The sequence below is a fragment of the Mesocricetus auratus genome, unplaced genomic scaffold (genome assembly GCF_017639785.1).
Source record: "Mesocricetus auratus isolate SY011 unplaced genomic scaffold, BCM_Maur_2.0 Super-Scaffold_100013, whole genome shotgun sequence".
Lineage (NCBI taxonomy): Eukaryota > Metazoa > Chordata > Mammalia > Rodentia > Cricetidae > Mesocricetus > Mesocricetus auratus.
Genome location: NW_024429196.1, coordinates 47,022,207 through 47,037,680, shown reverse-complemented (window position 1 = coordinate 47,037,680; position 15,474 = coordinate 47,022,207). Strand labels below are relative to the sequence as shown.

Below are 15,474 nucleotides of genomic sequence, written 5' to 3'. Positions count from 1 at the left end.
GTGGCTTAACACAGACAGAAGCCTATGTATGGGATGGACGGGCTCCACCCAGGCATCATTGGGCGATAACACCAGAAAAGATAACAAAAGGTGACAACACCACTGTACCTTGATGGAAATGAGCCCAACTATGAGGGGCAGGAAGACGGTTTCTTCTCCATCCCAGCTCTGTTTGCCATTCACTTCTATTTTGCCCTTCAGTTTCCACCTCTGCCGGCCATACTTCATGAAAATCTGCAGTGAAGACATTGGGCAGCCTCATGCTCCACCAGATGCCACCTTCTCTCCCAGTCACCAGGATCCAAGGGCCAGGAAGTAGACACCTGCCCTTCATTCCTCTTCCCACCCCCACTCTGGGTTCTCAGTGGAGCCCGTGAGGAGTCTGGAGGAGGGTTAATTGATTGCTTATTTACTTGAAACAGGGTCTCACTATGTAGCACCCCTGGTTAGCCTAGAACTCACCAAGTAGATCAGGCTGGCCTCCAAACTCACACACTCTACCTGCCTCTGACTCTAGAGTGCTATTGTTAAAGGCACACTGCCAGCACATATAGCCTACTCATGGGGTGCAGTCTGCTTCTCTAGCTGAGGGTATGGACTTTTCTTTAGTAAGAGCTCATAGCAGTGGCTGGAGAGTAGGCTCAGTGGCTAAGAGCCCTTGTTGCTCTTGCAGAGGACTGAGGTTTGGTTCCCAGCACTCACATCATGGCTTGTAACTACCCTAATTCCAGTTCCAGGGGATCCAATACACTCTTTTGGCCTCTGCAGGCACCAGGCACACACATGGTGTACAGACATACATGCAGGCAAGCACTCATATACATAAAATAAAAATAAATCTACATAGATATTTTAAAAAGTCATAACCAGGTGTTGGTGGCACATGCCTTTATTCTCAGCACTTGGGAGGCATAGGCAGGCAGATCTCTAAGTTCAAGGCCAGTCTGGCCTACAGAGTGAGTTGCAGAACATTTAGGACTACACAGAAAAGCCTTATTTTGAAAAACCAAAAAAAAATAGACAAAAATAAAATAAAATAAAAATAGGTCACAGCCTTGTGTCAGTTTGCTCACGTGTGTGAGACTTGTCTTTGTCCATCCTACATGCATCCCCACCTCAGCCATCAGGACTCCTTCTCTGCTGACTCCAGCTCCTTTAAAGTGACAAGAATCATCTCCAATTCTATTTGCACCCAGAAGGGAGAAATAAAGACTTCTTCCTCTGAATGAGGGAGGCGACACTGGTAAAGGTTAAGACCTTCCATTTCCTAGCAGAGAACAGCTGGAGTGAATGACCTCAGAGCCTTTGTAAGGAGATGATGAAATATATATTGTCTTTTGAAAAAGGAAAAGACAAAAGGCCTTTTTACTTCACAAAGGTCTCAGTTGTTTTGTTTTTGAGATACAGTCTTACTATGTGTCTTGGGCTCTCTCTCTCTTTTGGTTTTTCAAGATAGTGTTTCTCAGTGTAGCCCTGGCTTTCCTGGATCTCTTTATAGACCAGACTGGCCTAGAACTCACAGAGATCCTCCTGCCTTTGCCTCCAGAGTGCTGAGATTAAAGGCGTGCGCCGCCACCACCCAGCAAGGTTCAAGCTATCTCAAACTGACAATCTCTTCAGGTGTGAGTTACCATGCTGTTTATAAGTACATTTTTATAAAGAAAACTATACTCAGGTATGGGTCATGTCCAGCCTGTGGACATGGTCAGATGATATTGTCACACACAAAATTCACACTCAAGAACTGTGCAATTGAGTTATCAAAAATTTCCACACACACAAAATTATCTCCTAAGGTCTGACATTATTATTTTGTGTCAGGTCACATTCATATTCTTGGCTGCACGCAGTCCACAGGCTATGTGAGCTGGACATGCCTGGTAGCTGTGTTTCTTTTACAGCCATAAGACTTTGAATCAGTCATGATCCTAGATTAGATCCTGGATCAGAAAGGAAAACGGCTACAATGTAAAATTTTGGGACACTTGGGAGAATATGAACTGTAGACTACCAGATGGCATTTGCTGAAGAGGCAAAGCTAAATTTGCAGGTGTTAAGGATTGTCTGGGGCTTATGTGTTGGGAGAAGAGCTTGGGATGAAAGGTTATGATTGGCCGTGAGCAAAGTAACATCCTCATGGTAATGACGGAGTATATGGAACTGCCATGTTCCAAACGTGGGAGTTCTTCGATAACCTCCGAACTTTCTCACTGGCTAAGACAAATTAAGCAAAAATAACTGAACCCAGGCCTGGTTGTCTGTGCCTGACATCCTAGCTGATCCTGAGGTAGCAGGATCACAAGTTCAAGGCTAGCCTGAGAAACTTTATGAAACGCTGTTTCAAAAACAAAGAGTAGGGGTGGAGAAATGGCTCAGCCATTAAGAGTGTATATTGCTTTTGCAGAGGACCTGAGTTCAGTTCCTGCACCCACATCAGGAGGCTCACAACTGCCTGCAACTCAAGCTCTGATCTCTGCAGGACCCTCACTCCTGTCCATATACCCACACAGACGCAGACACAGACGCAGACACAGACACACACACACACACACACACATACACACACTTTTTTAAAAAAGTAAAACATTGACTGAAAATGTAGTTCAAGGTAGAGCATTCGCTTAGCACGCATAAAGTATAAAGTTTTGGGTTCAGTTCCTAGTACCAAAACAGCAGCAGCAGCAGCAACAACAAAAACCAAAACTACAGCCAGCCCCTGCCCTTCAAGCTCCCAATGCCAACATGTAGGCCAACATGTTACTTACTTCGTATTGATCTCCAGGACAGAGGCGAGCAAAGCCAGCCAGACCTGTAAGCAAGAGATTGGGCTGTGAGGTACAGAACACATTTCCCTTCTTTAGAGGCCCAATTTGTCATAGGTTAAAAACTCAACTATTGGTGGCACACGCCTTTAATCCCAGCACTCAGGAGGCAGAGACAGGTGGATCTCTGTGAGTTCCAGGCCAGCCTGGTCTACAGAGTAAGTTCCAGGATAGCCTCCAAAACAATACAGAGAAACCCTGTCTCGAAAAAACAAAAAACAAACAAAAAACCTCAAGTATTATGTGAAACTGATTTGGGACCATCTTTGGAGAATAGCCTTTGCAGGGGATGTAGGGGGATTCCACCATCAAGGAGAGAGGGGCACATTCCTTGATAGGGTGGTTGGGAGGGGAGATTTCCAGGACTGGGGAGGATGTTGGGTGGTTAGAACTCTGTGTACCTTTGGCAGATTTCAGGATCAGGGCAGCAGGATCAGAAAGATCTATTCTTCCACTGGCCAAAATATTCCCATGAAAATAAACTGGCCTCTTGTTTTTCCTTCTGTCCCAAGATCTGTGACACTAAATACCTCCCTTGTGAGTCCTTGTCCCCACACCCACGATCTGACTGAACACACTCACTGCTCTGTTTTTCTCATTCTTTTTACACAGAACAATGATGCCACTGTTTATGGTTATGAAATTGCGAGAAATAGACTATAATGTACACAAAACTGGTGGTTAAGAAAACAAACCAAGAGGCTGGAGAGATGGCTCAGTGGTTGAGAGCACTGTTGGTTCTTCCAGAGGACCCAGGTTCTATTCCTTACATGGCAGGTCACAATTGTCTGTAGCTTCAGGATGTGACACACTCACACAGACATGCATGCAGGCAAAACACCAATATACACAAAATAAAAATAAATTTAAAAAAGAAAACAAACCAAATCCACCCAACCAACCAACTGCCAACAGCCTACACACTCAACAGAAGAGGGTGCCTTAGTTAGGGTTACCATTGTTGTGATGAACACCATGAATAACACAAATTGGGGAGGTAAGGGTTTTATTTGGCTTAAGCTTCCGTGTCACTGTTTGTCATTGAAGGAAGTCAGGACAGGAACTCAAACAGGGCAGGTACTTGGAGTTAGCAGCTGAATCAGAGGCCCTAGAGGGTTGCAGCTTGCTGGCTTGCTCCCCATGGCTTTCTCAGCCTGCTTTCTTATAGAACCCAGGACCACCTGCCCAGGGATGGCACCACCCACAACAGCCTAGCCCCTTCTCCATCAGCCACTAATTAAGAAATGCACTACAGCTGGATGTTATGGAGGCATTTTTCCCAATTGAGGTTCCCTCCTTTCAGACGACTCTAGGCAGTGTCAAGTTGACATAAAACTAGCTAGCACAAGGTGGCTTTCGTGCCCCTGTGCCTTCTGCTAGTCATTTGGAAATTGATTGCTCCCCTTGAAGTCTACTGTGCACCAGTCTGGTTCAGCAGCAAAAACATCTTATCAGAATAGATGGTCATCATCTTGGGGCGGCTCAGGAGTTCCAGCTTTGGTCACTCTTTGCCTTCTTCCTATAGAAATTTACTGAAAGCCTACTGTGTGAGGCTGAAAATATTTATTTGCCTTTTAATTTCCTCAGGGAAAAAATTATGACAAAAATTCCAGTGAAAAACTTAGCACAGGTGCTTTTCATTTACAACCTTTGAGTCCTGGAAGGTTGCTCCTTGTGTGTTTGTATATGCTTGTGCGTGTACACATGTGCACGCGTGTGCCTGCTTATGTGGAGGCCAGAGTTCGATGCCGATACTGATGCTGTCTTTCTCGATTGATTCGTCCACCTTAGTTTTTGAGACAAGATCTCTTACTGAACCTGGAAGTTGCTGTTTGGTTAGACTGACTGGCCAGAAATCACAGAGACCCCACTTACCTGTCTCAACTCCCCCCTGCCCCCGTCACTCCCACCTCTGCCACCAAGATGGGATTATAAATGCATGACGCTATGCCCAGCTTTTTACATGGATTCTGCAGATCCAAACTCAGATCCCTATGCTTGGTTCATGCTGTCTTCCTGCTTTGGCCTGTGTTTCTAGCAAACCACATTTTACTCATGAAACATAACAAGGACGATGTCACACTGTGTGTTCTACCTTCAATGAATGGCTCGATTAATAGACTGTGAGAATCTGGAATGAACGAATCTGCTTCCCATTAGCCTATGGGCATAGTTATGAATAAGATTTATAAGTCCAAGGAAGCTTTTTGCCATCATTCGTCAGTAGATGGCAGCAATTCACCAACTTGGCATGTCCTTTCTTGGGCGAGCCCATCCATCGAGGACCAGCTCTGGCTAACAATTAGAAGCTAATGAGCCACTTAGGAGGACTCACTGTAATAAAAGCAGAATTGGAGGAAGCTATTTTCATGAGTAGTTCTGGAGCGCTTAGGCTCCCCACACCACAAAAATACATCTGAAAGAAAACATCGCAGGCTGACTCTTATGAATCCAAAGCCTGATGTGATAACTCTAACAAAACCCAGTTTATCCTTTGAAAACCTGCAGATTATTAGTTTGGGGTTAATCTGCTACTTGTTTACGCATGCAGTGACAACAGGGACACTGCTTAAAAGAAGTGGACCATGTACCATGCTAGATAAGGTGAGGAAACGGGGGAGAGTCCTTTGACGATCCATCCCCCTTCTCAAAATTACCAGAAATTTCCTATGTGAAGACCTTCATGTGAGAGGGAAGGCTGTGGCCACGATGGAATTGAGACCTCACTGCCCATGTAATGAAAGCATTTTCTTGGCATTCCATGCAAGGCGTCTCCCATCCTCTGGTGACAGTGACAGCAGTAAGGAGGAACCAGCTCCAGGGAATGCTTCTCAAAGTTCCCCAGGTGATGGTGTTCATGGTACAGGCTACAGAGTGAGCACCTGGGCTGGGGCAGTGGCAGTGACAGCCTGTCTTTGGGGCCTGGCAGGGTTCTTTCAATTCTGGCCCGCCGCCCTGCTGGCATTTCTACAGCTGTAGGAAGCTCAATGTTTTCTCAGCTGTGATGGTAACTGGTACGTCAGCTAAGAAGTTTTTATTATGGCCACCCAGGAACCATCCCTGGGTTCTCTGTAATAGCATACCTATATAGGGGACTTATGTATTCTCGTGGGTCTTCCGTCTTTTCAATCTTTTAAACTTGCTCCCATGTTGCTAGTGTAACAGCTCTTTCACAATCTGAATGGAGGGAAGGATGCTGTCCCAGTGTGACTATATGAATATGAAATATCCCCAGGCTTGCGTTTGAACATTCAGTTCTGTTTTGAGAGGTCATGGAGTTTTCAAGAATTGGGAACTAACTGGAGGGAATCAGACACTGGAGGGGGAGTCTTAAGGTTTATAGCCCGCTGGCTTCCAGCCCCCCACTTTGCTTCCTGATCCAACTGGATGTGAACAAACCCTTGTCTCAGCTGCAAGTCCCTCCAGCTACCACAGCTCCCCCTCCCACAGTGGACTGAATTCCCCCAAACCGTAAGCCACAATGAATCCTTTCCCCTTAAGTTAGCTGCTGCCTTAGGAGCGTTTATCACGGTGGAGAAAAGTTGCTGATTATACAGACACACAGCTGTAGAGCCTCGCAGCTATAGAGCCACATGCTACACAGCCACACGACTGTACAGTCACACAGTTACCCACCCTGGCTTCCTGAGCCACTGACTTCCTTTGCTTAGACATGGTTTTGTCATATAAGTCCTCCATTGTTTTCCAGTTCTGCCATGACCTTCCTAAGAGTGTTACCTCCTACTTTAAGGTGAATTGCCAAGTACCTGGCAGCTGCGTGTCTTAACACAGACCTTCCTGTTCTATGGGCAGCTTTCTAGCTCACCAGAGGCTGGCCTTGCCCTACAAGCCATGGCACCTAGCTAGCATTGACCTCTGGACACGTGTGCACTTGGAACTCACTTGCGGTGAGGTAATAATTGGGGGAAAAAACCCAGTTTTCTGTAAAAGGCTGCAATTCTGGTTCGGAGTCCTGAATTATGTTCTCCAAAGCTGGGGTCTCAGGGGTTTATGGCCTAAACAGCTCCCACAGCATTTTGATAGAGCATGCAGGTCACAGCACCCTTCCTGTCAGCGTTGGGCAGCCCCTCCCCCACCTTCAGGGGGGGACTTTCAGCTTATTTGTTTTAAAGTTACTTTAGGAAGCTCCCTCCACCCCCAGTCCACCAAGCCTCCCCTCAATGGAAGCCTCTTTTAGAAAATATTTTTTTGAGACAGTGTCTAACTCTGAAGCCCAGACTGGCCTCAAACTCAAAGCAGTTCTCCTGCCTCAGCCTCAAGAGTGCTGCAATTACAGGCATGAACCACCAAACTTGACAATTTTCTTTTGAGACACGTTACTACATAGCCCAAGCTGGCTTTGTGCTCAGACACTCTGACCTCTGCCCTCAGCAACCCCTCTCTCTATCATGAGCTCAGGCTTCCATAGCAGTCTGGTCATTTGATTGGTTCAACTGTCCATGTAGGCCCACTGAGTGAGGATGTGCTACTCAGAGGTCCCCCTCCCCACGGAAACGGCTGTGGAATCCAGGGCAGGGGCCATGAGGAGGCAAGGGCAGGTGTGCATAGCTCAGTAGCTCTTGCCCCTATGTCTTTATCAGCATCACCGGGACAACTGCCCTTCATGTTGTAGTTAGTTGTGGGGTTGAGCAAAAGGGAAGTGTGGGAGGGTGTGTCGGGAGGAAGTTAGGGGTTGCCAGATCTGACAATGTGATGCAAGTGGCTGGTTTTAGATATAGGGGTGGGGGTTGGGGGTGTCTCCTAATCAAACACAATGGACAGGAGTGGCTCATGGGAATCTAGGATTTCTTGACTTAACAGCAGAGAGTTCTTCTTTTGTGAAGGGAGAAGAGGATGGTGTGTGTGTGTGTGTGTAATCACACGTTCAGTTTCTAGGTTTTTTTACATTAAGAGACTAGAAGTGATAGAAATTGAGTTTAGTGCAACCAAGGAAGAAGATGAGTAAATTGGGCAGAGGGAGAGCAGAGCAGACAGCTCTGGCATTCACTGCCTCAGCCCAAGGCACTGGTTCACTGCTGGTGGCCAGGATATCTCTACCCATGGCAGAATCTCAGTATCATTTCCTTACTACCTCCAGGCCCGAGATGTAGATCATGTGGATGGTGGGTAGTCCCTTTCCACTACCAAGCCTTTTGGGTGCCCATGTCTTATGGTGAAGGGGGGTCCCTTTTCTAGGCATAAATCAACATCTGAGCAATGGTTAATAGTGTCTGCTCAATTGTTAAAACTTCTTCATAAGGTGGCATTAAGGTGGCCATGTACTGGCAGCTGGGACAGCTAATTTCCATGACCAAATCACTTGAATAAAAAATACCTAGAAGACTGGGTATGATGGTGGATGTCTATAGTCCTAGCATTTAGGGGGTAGGGACTGGAAAGAATATCAAGAGTTCAAGGTCAGCCTCAGCTATATAACAAATACTACATGAGACCCTGTCAAAAAAGAAGGAAAGGGAGGAAGGAAGGAGAGAGAAAGGGAGGGAAGAAGAAAGGCAGGAGGGAGGGGGAGAGGGAAGGAAAGAGGGAGGAAGGAAGAAGTGAGGAAGGAAGGAGGGAGGGAGGAAGGGCCCTGAGAAACCATGAGGCATGCATTAACCTTTGGGTGCATCTGTGAAGGTGTTTCCAGGGTCCATTAATTTAGAGAGTAAGACCCACGCTGAATGTGAGTGGCCACACCCTGCAGTCTGGGGTTTTGGACTGAATTAAAACAACAACAGCAGCAGCAATAAAGGAGGTGAGCTGGGCACTAGCATTGTCCTTTCTCTGCTCCTGGCCCTGTGAAACTCGAGAGGTCTCAGCTGCAGGCCCCCACAGCCATGAGCTCTTTTATACCCTCCCTGCCATGATCAACTTTTGCCTCCAGGCCATAAATTACAGCAAACCCTGTCTCCCCAAAGTTGTGCTGGGTGACCTCACTCTCTGTGTGCTGTCCTGCATGCCAGGGCATATGGGCAGCCCATGTGTCAACAGTGACAAAGTAACTTCACTCTGTATACTAGCCCACAAGGAACCTGGATGCTGACAAAATCATCCTGACAGTTTAGAGACCCTTAGGACCTCCAAGCTGGCTGTATAGATTTTGAACTGCTGAGGGAGGGTAGACCCCCGAGTGGTTTAAAGCCCCGACTCAGGTGGAGATCCACGCAGAAGCAAATGGACCTAAAGAGCTGGAAGGTGCAGGTGTCCAGCATGGGCTGCGTGTGTGTGTGTGTGTGTGTGTGTGTGTGTGTGTGTGTGTGCACTGCAAGTGTGCCTGCTGCCTGAGGAGGGCATCAGATCCTGTGGAACTGGAGTTGCCAGTGGTTGTAAGCGGCCATGTAGGCACCGGGACCAAACCCAGGTCCTCTTCAAGAACCACTGGTGTTCTTAACTACAATGCCATCTCTCTAGCCTGGCCCTGAGCCTCTTTGAAAGGATGTCTCGCCTTTTCACTCTGCTTGTTGCAGAATGTAGGTAAGGTAATAACTCTCATTAGCAATCTAGGGATCAAACTGTTAAGCAAGCAACCAAACCGAGAGAAAGGACTGCAGGGGCTCAGGCCGCTCAGTTGCAGTCAAATGGGTCAAAACATGGGAGAGAAAAGGACTGAATGGCACTGTCCCACAGCCCTGACGGCCACTGTGGACACTGCCATGTAAGTCTGACAACATCTAGGTGGAGCTCTCTTTTCTGAAACCAGGCTTCCTTTTTATGCTGAAGATGCTGTAGTGTAAACCAAAGATGCTTCTTGAACATTCTGTCCTAAATATTGCAGACTCACAGAAACATGGGAGAGAAGGAACAAATGAAATGATTATGTGACAGCAAGCCAGACATAGTGATACAGGCCTATAATCCTAGTGCTTGGCAGGCTGCGGCAGGAGGATTGCCTTGAGTTTGAGACCAGCCTGAACTATGTTGAAAAATTTTGTCTTAGAAACAAAAGAGAAATATCCTAAGTAGACAAATAAACAAATGAATAAATGACAATGGGAAAAAACCAACAGGCAAGTCTAGAATGTAGAACAGGGGTTTTGTTTTAGATTAAAGGGAATCTGTCTGACAGCTAGTTATAACACATGGACCTTGTATGGGTTCTAATTGAAGCAAAGCAACTGTAGGAAGCACTTTTGAGACAGCTGGGGATATCTGCAGTGAACCAGGTTAATGACAAAGGCTTGTTAATTTTGTTAGATGTGACAATGGGACAACAGGACACTGTGGTTACATAAGAAGATGGCCCTATTCTTTCAGACCTGTTCACTGAAGTTTACAGGCACTGGCTGACATACTTGGGTTTTACTCCTCTGGAGTTTTCTACTTCATCAAAGGGGAGAGAAAATGTAGCAAATGTGATTACTGAATCTTCAGGACAGATTGTGAGGGTTTGCTGTTTCGCTTAGTCTATTCTTGTGCCTGTTTGACATAGTCCTACAATAAACACCATTTCAAATGTGAAGGCAAGACTCAAGAAGAGACTCATCAGAAACACCAACATGAGTGGAAGGGCTGAGTGTGGGTGACCCTATGTCTCAGCAAGGAAAACACAAATAGCATCCTTCTCAGGAAGCACTGTGAAGATGGCTCCTTCCTCTCTCTCTAAACAAGGAAAGATTACCTTTCATCTTGATGGAGAATTCTCCCAGCAGACTCTCCAGCTCTGCTTCAATGGTGCACATGTTCTGCAAAGAGCATAGGAGATGGTGTTAGATCCACCATGCCCCACTACAGCTAAGCACAAGGCATTTCAATAGTGACATCATGAACAAAAGGCATTTTCCTGTTGGCCATGAATACACAGGACAGCCCCTGAGACGCAGCTAAGCAAGGCTTCCAGTGCACAGGATAGCTGGGGCTTAGATGAACAGGTTAAATGATACCAAAAGAGTCAGACAAATAGAGAATATGGGATGTTTCATAAGGATGGACTGTACAAAAAGAAGTATTGTGATAGGGAATAAGCCATACAAATCACATAGGAAGAGATCCATGCTCCATGTTAAACAAACTGGGTCAGCCATTCTATAGCGTATGCCTGTTTCATAACAACATGTATTATACCACATACACACACACACATACACACACACACACATACACACACACACGGGGAGGGGGAGAGCACAGGAGTTCAGTTCTGCTCAAGTGAGGCAGACTTCCTAATGTGATGTCATGAAGTCCCAGGATGACCCCGTGAGTCTAGTAGGGGTCCCCTCCTCACTGTAGTGCTAAAGGAATGAGAGGCTGAAGGTTACAATGCCTAACTACACCCATTCTACTGCCTCAGTATTTGATGACCTAATGAGAGCAATTAGAGGCAAACTTAAAGTGCCACAGCCCCAGTCTGTCCCTAGTGAGGGTCTCCTGCAGCTCAGTTGGGCCAAGATTTGGAAGCCTCCATACTGTAGTAAGCTGCAGTGTCCACTGCTTCTGCAAGCGCCTTCCTCATGGCCAGCTTCACTGAGGCTCAGCCTGTGTAAGTGGTCTTTCTGACGAAAGCGAGGCCACTCAGTGAACGCGGGCAGGCACAAGCATCAGGTAGCATTAGGAAGGCCTGAGGCTTCTTATTTGTTTCTTTGTTCTGCTCAGCACCTTCACTCTTGTGGGACACCGAGAGAATGCCCTTACCTCTCTTGTCAGAAGTTCTCAGTACTTCAGAGAGCTTAGCAAAGCTGGGAAGGCAAAGCATTTCCTCAGGTCTAAGCTCAAAGGAGCTTGAAAGCTTTGAAAACAAAATCTCAGCTTCCTCAGAGCCTGAGGCCTTTCTGCAAGAGAACAGTTGCTAGACATTCCAGATGTGTCATCAGACATGTTGGGACGGCTACTATTGTCTCAAGAACTCAGGGCCCACTAGGTTAACAGCTGAAGTCACCCACAGTTGGAACACAACCAGGGCTGAACACCGTTACATATAGGAAAATACTCTGAGACTTGCTGCTGTGATTATGGTGTGATAAAATCACTTATGATTTTCACTGCTTTGAAACTGGAGTACTTATTAGGGCTGTTGCTGGATCCTGTAATTCTGATGTGCTCAAAAAGCAGGTCATAGGGTTGGAGAGTTGGCTCAGTGGTTGAGAGCAAGGCTGTTCTGCCAGAGTATCCAAGTTCGGTTCCCAGCATCTACACTGTGACCCATAACCACCTGTAACTCTAGTTGCAGGGGATCTAGGGTCCTCTCAGAAATCACTTTAATGACAGAGCTATCTCCATAGCCCTTATTTATTTATCTGAGACAAGTTCTTGCTGTGCAGACCTAGCTGGTTTGGTAGTCACTATGCAGCAAATCTCCTGTTTTAACCTCTGAGTGTTGAGATTACACTATGCCCAGCTTATTTTATGAATTAAACATATTCTTCTGAAAAGGGGGATTTAGGCAAAGAAGAGCCTAATGTTAAATCATGAAAAGAGCAAGGCTTGGTTCAGACAATGGGCAGCCCTGTGGTTGGAGCATAAAGGGATCCACCCTGAAGCAGAGACTTGCTCTGTGAATTGTTCACCAGGCCCTGCTTGAGCCATGACCTCACGGGTGACATCTGATCTCTGAAGAAAGTCTCCAGGGACAGTGAGACGTGCTGCTTTAATAATTCAGCCTGTTCATCAAGGGCATGCATTAGTGTTAGGTGATCCCTAGAGGGGTGAAAACCTCCCAGTTTGATGCTTGGGCCCCAGGGACCATCAGAAAACAGGAAGATACATTTCTGTTCATGGTTCTTTATCTTGGATAAAAATTTCTCATATACACATCAAAAAAACAAGCAAACAAACAAAAAACAATAACAAAACAAAACTGTAGGCAGGATATATACCTATATCAATACCATACTTGGGCTAGACATCTCAACCTGGGGTTTACTCTTCCTTCAGGGCACACCACAGTATTTGGAAGTGGATTTAATGATGGCATGTTAGGCATCATGGCTCAGTTTACACAATTCCACCATTGTCTGGCTTGCTTGTAGTCCTCCCTCACCCGTACTAGGGGAAGAGACTCAGGTAAATAAATGCTCTACTGCTGACCTACTTTCCCAGCACTTTTTTTCTTTTTTCTTGTTTGCATTTTGAGCCACAGTCTCAAATGGCTTTGAACTCACTCCGTAGCCCAAGTTAGCCTTGAACTTGCAATTCCCCTCAAGTGCAATTCCCCACTTCCTGAGTAGCTGGGTTTACAGGCCTGTGCCGGCAGACCTGGCCGCATTTGTGTGTATTTTCTAGAGTATGGAATGTGTTTGTGTGCTGCTGCTCGCCTTTTTTTCTGGCAGTGACTAACAGGTCAGATCCATCCATGAACAGAGTCGGTAGGGATTACCTCTGTGTACTCCTTATAGCTGCGGTTGATCTCCGACAGACTCTCCCGGGCAGCCTTGCTGGCAGGGGACGCTGCAAATGCTTGCTTCATTTTGCTGGCACCATCTTGGAGGCGCCGTTGGATACAATAGGCTTCATAAAGCTCATCTACCTGTTGGAACCCAAACAGGAAAGAGATAAATAACCGTCACACTTGGGAGAAGTCCCACAGGCCCTTGTCATGCCCTTAAAGACACACTGTCTTTCTGTTCTCAAGAAGCAGAGTCCTACCAAGGGTCATTCCGTTAGACCAGTCACTTACTTTCAGCACTACGGAGCACATTTGTTTGTTTGCTTCAAAGCAGATTTTGCTCGGATCCTGTTTCTAAATTACATACATGCTTGTGTTCAGAGTTCTCCCTTGAATGTATAGCTCAGGTTTTCTCAGCTAAACTCAAGGCCAGCAAGCCCCAGCCACCCTCCTATCTTGGAACTTGGGTTACAGGCATTTTAGGGATACCCAGCTTTTGGCATGGGTGCTGGGTTCCAAACCCCATTCCTCGTGATTGAGTGATTGTGAAACAATCTTAACCACAGAACCATTTCTGTAGGCCTGGAGTAAGGCTTTTTGTTTGCTTCTTTGTTTTTAATTCTTAATTACGTGCCTATATACTGTGTGTATCTATGTGTGGGTATGTGTACTTGGTGTACTTGAGCGCAGGTGCCCTTGGAAGCCATAAGAGGGCATCAGATCTTCTGGAGCTAGAGTTATAGGTAGTTGTGAGCCAAGGGAGGTGGGTGCTGAGGACTGAATTCTGCAAGAGCAACATCTGCTCTTAACCACTGAGATAGATCTCTAGCCCTGGGAATAAATATTGAAAAATGAGTTATTTACTGAAAACAATTTTGTGAAGTCATGGATCAATAGCAAAGAAAATGAAATTAATTTGTTCAAATTTATTTTCAAAGTGCAGTCCCAACAGCAACAAATGATCAGACTTTACATTCTTATTTCTCCCCACCTTCCTCCCTCCCACCCTTCCTAGCTTAATTCTTCTCTTTCTTTTGGATTTTATTTATTTATGTTTTATGTGAATGGGTGTTTTGCTTGCATGTATGTCTGTGTACCACATTCATGCCTGGTACACATGGAAGTCAGAGGAAGATGTGGGATCCCCTGGGACTGGAGTTACAATTGGTTGTGAGCTGTCATGTGGTGGCTGGGAACTGAACCTGGGTCCTCTGCAAGAACAGTCAGTGCTCTTAATCACTGAGCCTTCTCTCCATCCCGAAGGCTTTCATTTCTGTGTTCAGTTTAGGTATCTGTTAGCTGACGACTCACTGGACCCGTGCTAGACTCAGGGTGGGTGTACACTGGGCAGTAACTAAGAGCAGAAACACAGAAGCAAAGACAACAGCAGCATTGCTTACCTTACTAATGTGAAACTCCAGGCGTCGCATGTACCTCTCAATCGTTTTAATTTGCTGGAATTAAAAGGAGAAGCTTGAAGAAAGAGCAGTCATTTGCAGTACAATAGATTAGGCTTGTGAAAGTAATTTCATTAGCATGTCCTGTACACAAGTACCGGAAATACAGTACTTACTACTTCCTCTTTCCTCCCACCTTGGTCACTATTTTAGGGTTGTTCTAAAGTTAATTTTGAAAATATTTTCAAGACACTATCTTGAGAGATAAGCTTGAACTAATTATGGTCATCCCAGGTTTAACACGAAGATGGTAAATCCTTTTGATTTCTGGTAGAGCAATCTCATTTTTTGTGTTTTAAATGGAGCTTTTTGCACATTGAATTGTGTGTGAAACTGGGGTACATTTTATAATTGTTATTTGCCCATTGTGGGAGACAGCCATGGGTTTGGGCTCACAGACACAGATGCTAATGCCAGTCCCATGAGTTATAAATATTGTTGTAACATACATTTGGCTTAATTGTCCCTTAAAGTATCTTCACAGAGACTATGCCATAATTTGGCATTTAAATAAAGCTATGTATATAGAATGGCATGGAGAATCACATTGTACACAACTAGAAAGGAAGACACAAAAATCTCAGTTCTAAAAGGCCTGAAAGAATTTTGTCAATAAGAATGTATATATTATATGAAAAAAACTAGATTTAAGTGTACTAATTTTCTATTTTCTATTTTTATTTTTGAAGCATTATATTACATATGGAATATATGGTGGAAAAGTATATATTTTAGTGGCACATAAACAATTGTGACATTTTCCAATCAGAGATGTCTCATATTTTATGGAAATGGCGGCTACTACTTAAAGACCACATGGTAAGGACCTCTAAATCCAAGTTCCAGGCTCACAGAAACCAGAGCAAACACACAACCA

At 45.4% G+C, this 15,474-nt stretch overlaps 1 protein-coding gene across 5 annotated transcripts in view; it reads right to left on the bottom strand.

The window, feature by feature from the left end:
• Positions 1–15,474, bottom strand: part of Ripor2 (RHO family interacting cell polarization regulator 2) — a 110,805-nt gene that overhangs the window by 32,306 nt on the left and 63,025 nt on the right. For all 5 annotated transcript variants that reach the window (XM_040755719.1, XM_040755721.1, XM_040755722.1 and 2 more), the window contains exons 6-10: positions 14,541–14,594; positions 13,132–13,281; positions 10,441–10,504; positions 2,766–2,809; positions 109–234 (exon numbers count right to left, since the gene is read on the bottom strand). In XM_040755719.1, the coding sequence (XP_040611653.1) occupies positions 109–234; positions 2,766–2,809; positions 10,441–10,504; positions 13,132–13,281; positions 14,541–14,594 (438 nt within the window). The remainder of the gene's footprint in view (positions 1–108; positions 235–2,765; positions 2,810–10,440; positions 10,505–13,131; positions 13,282–14,540; positions 14,595–15,474) is intronic.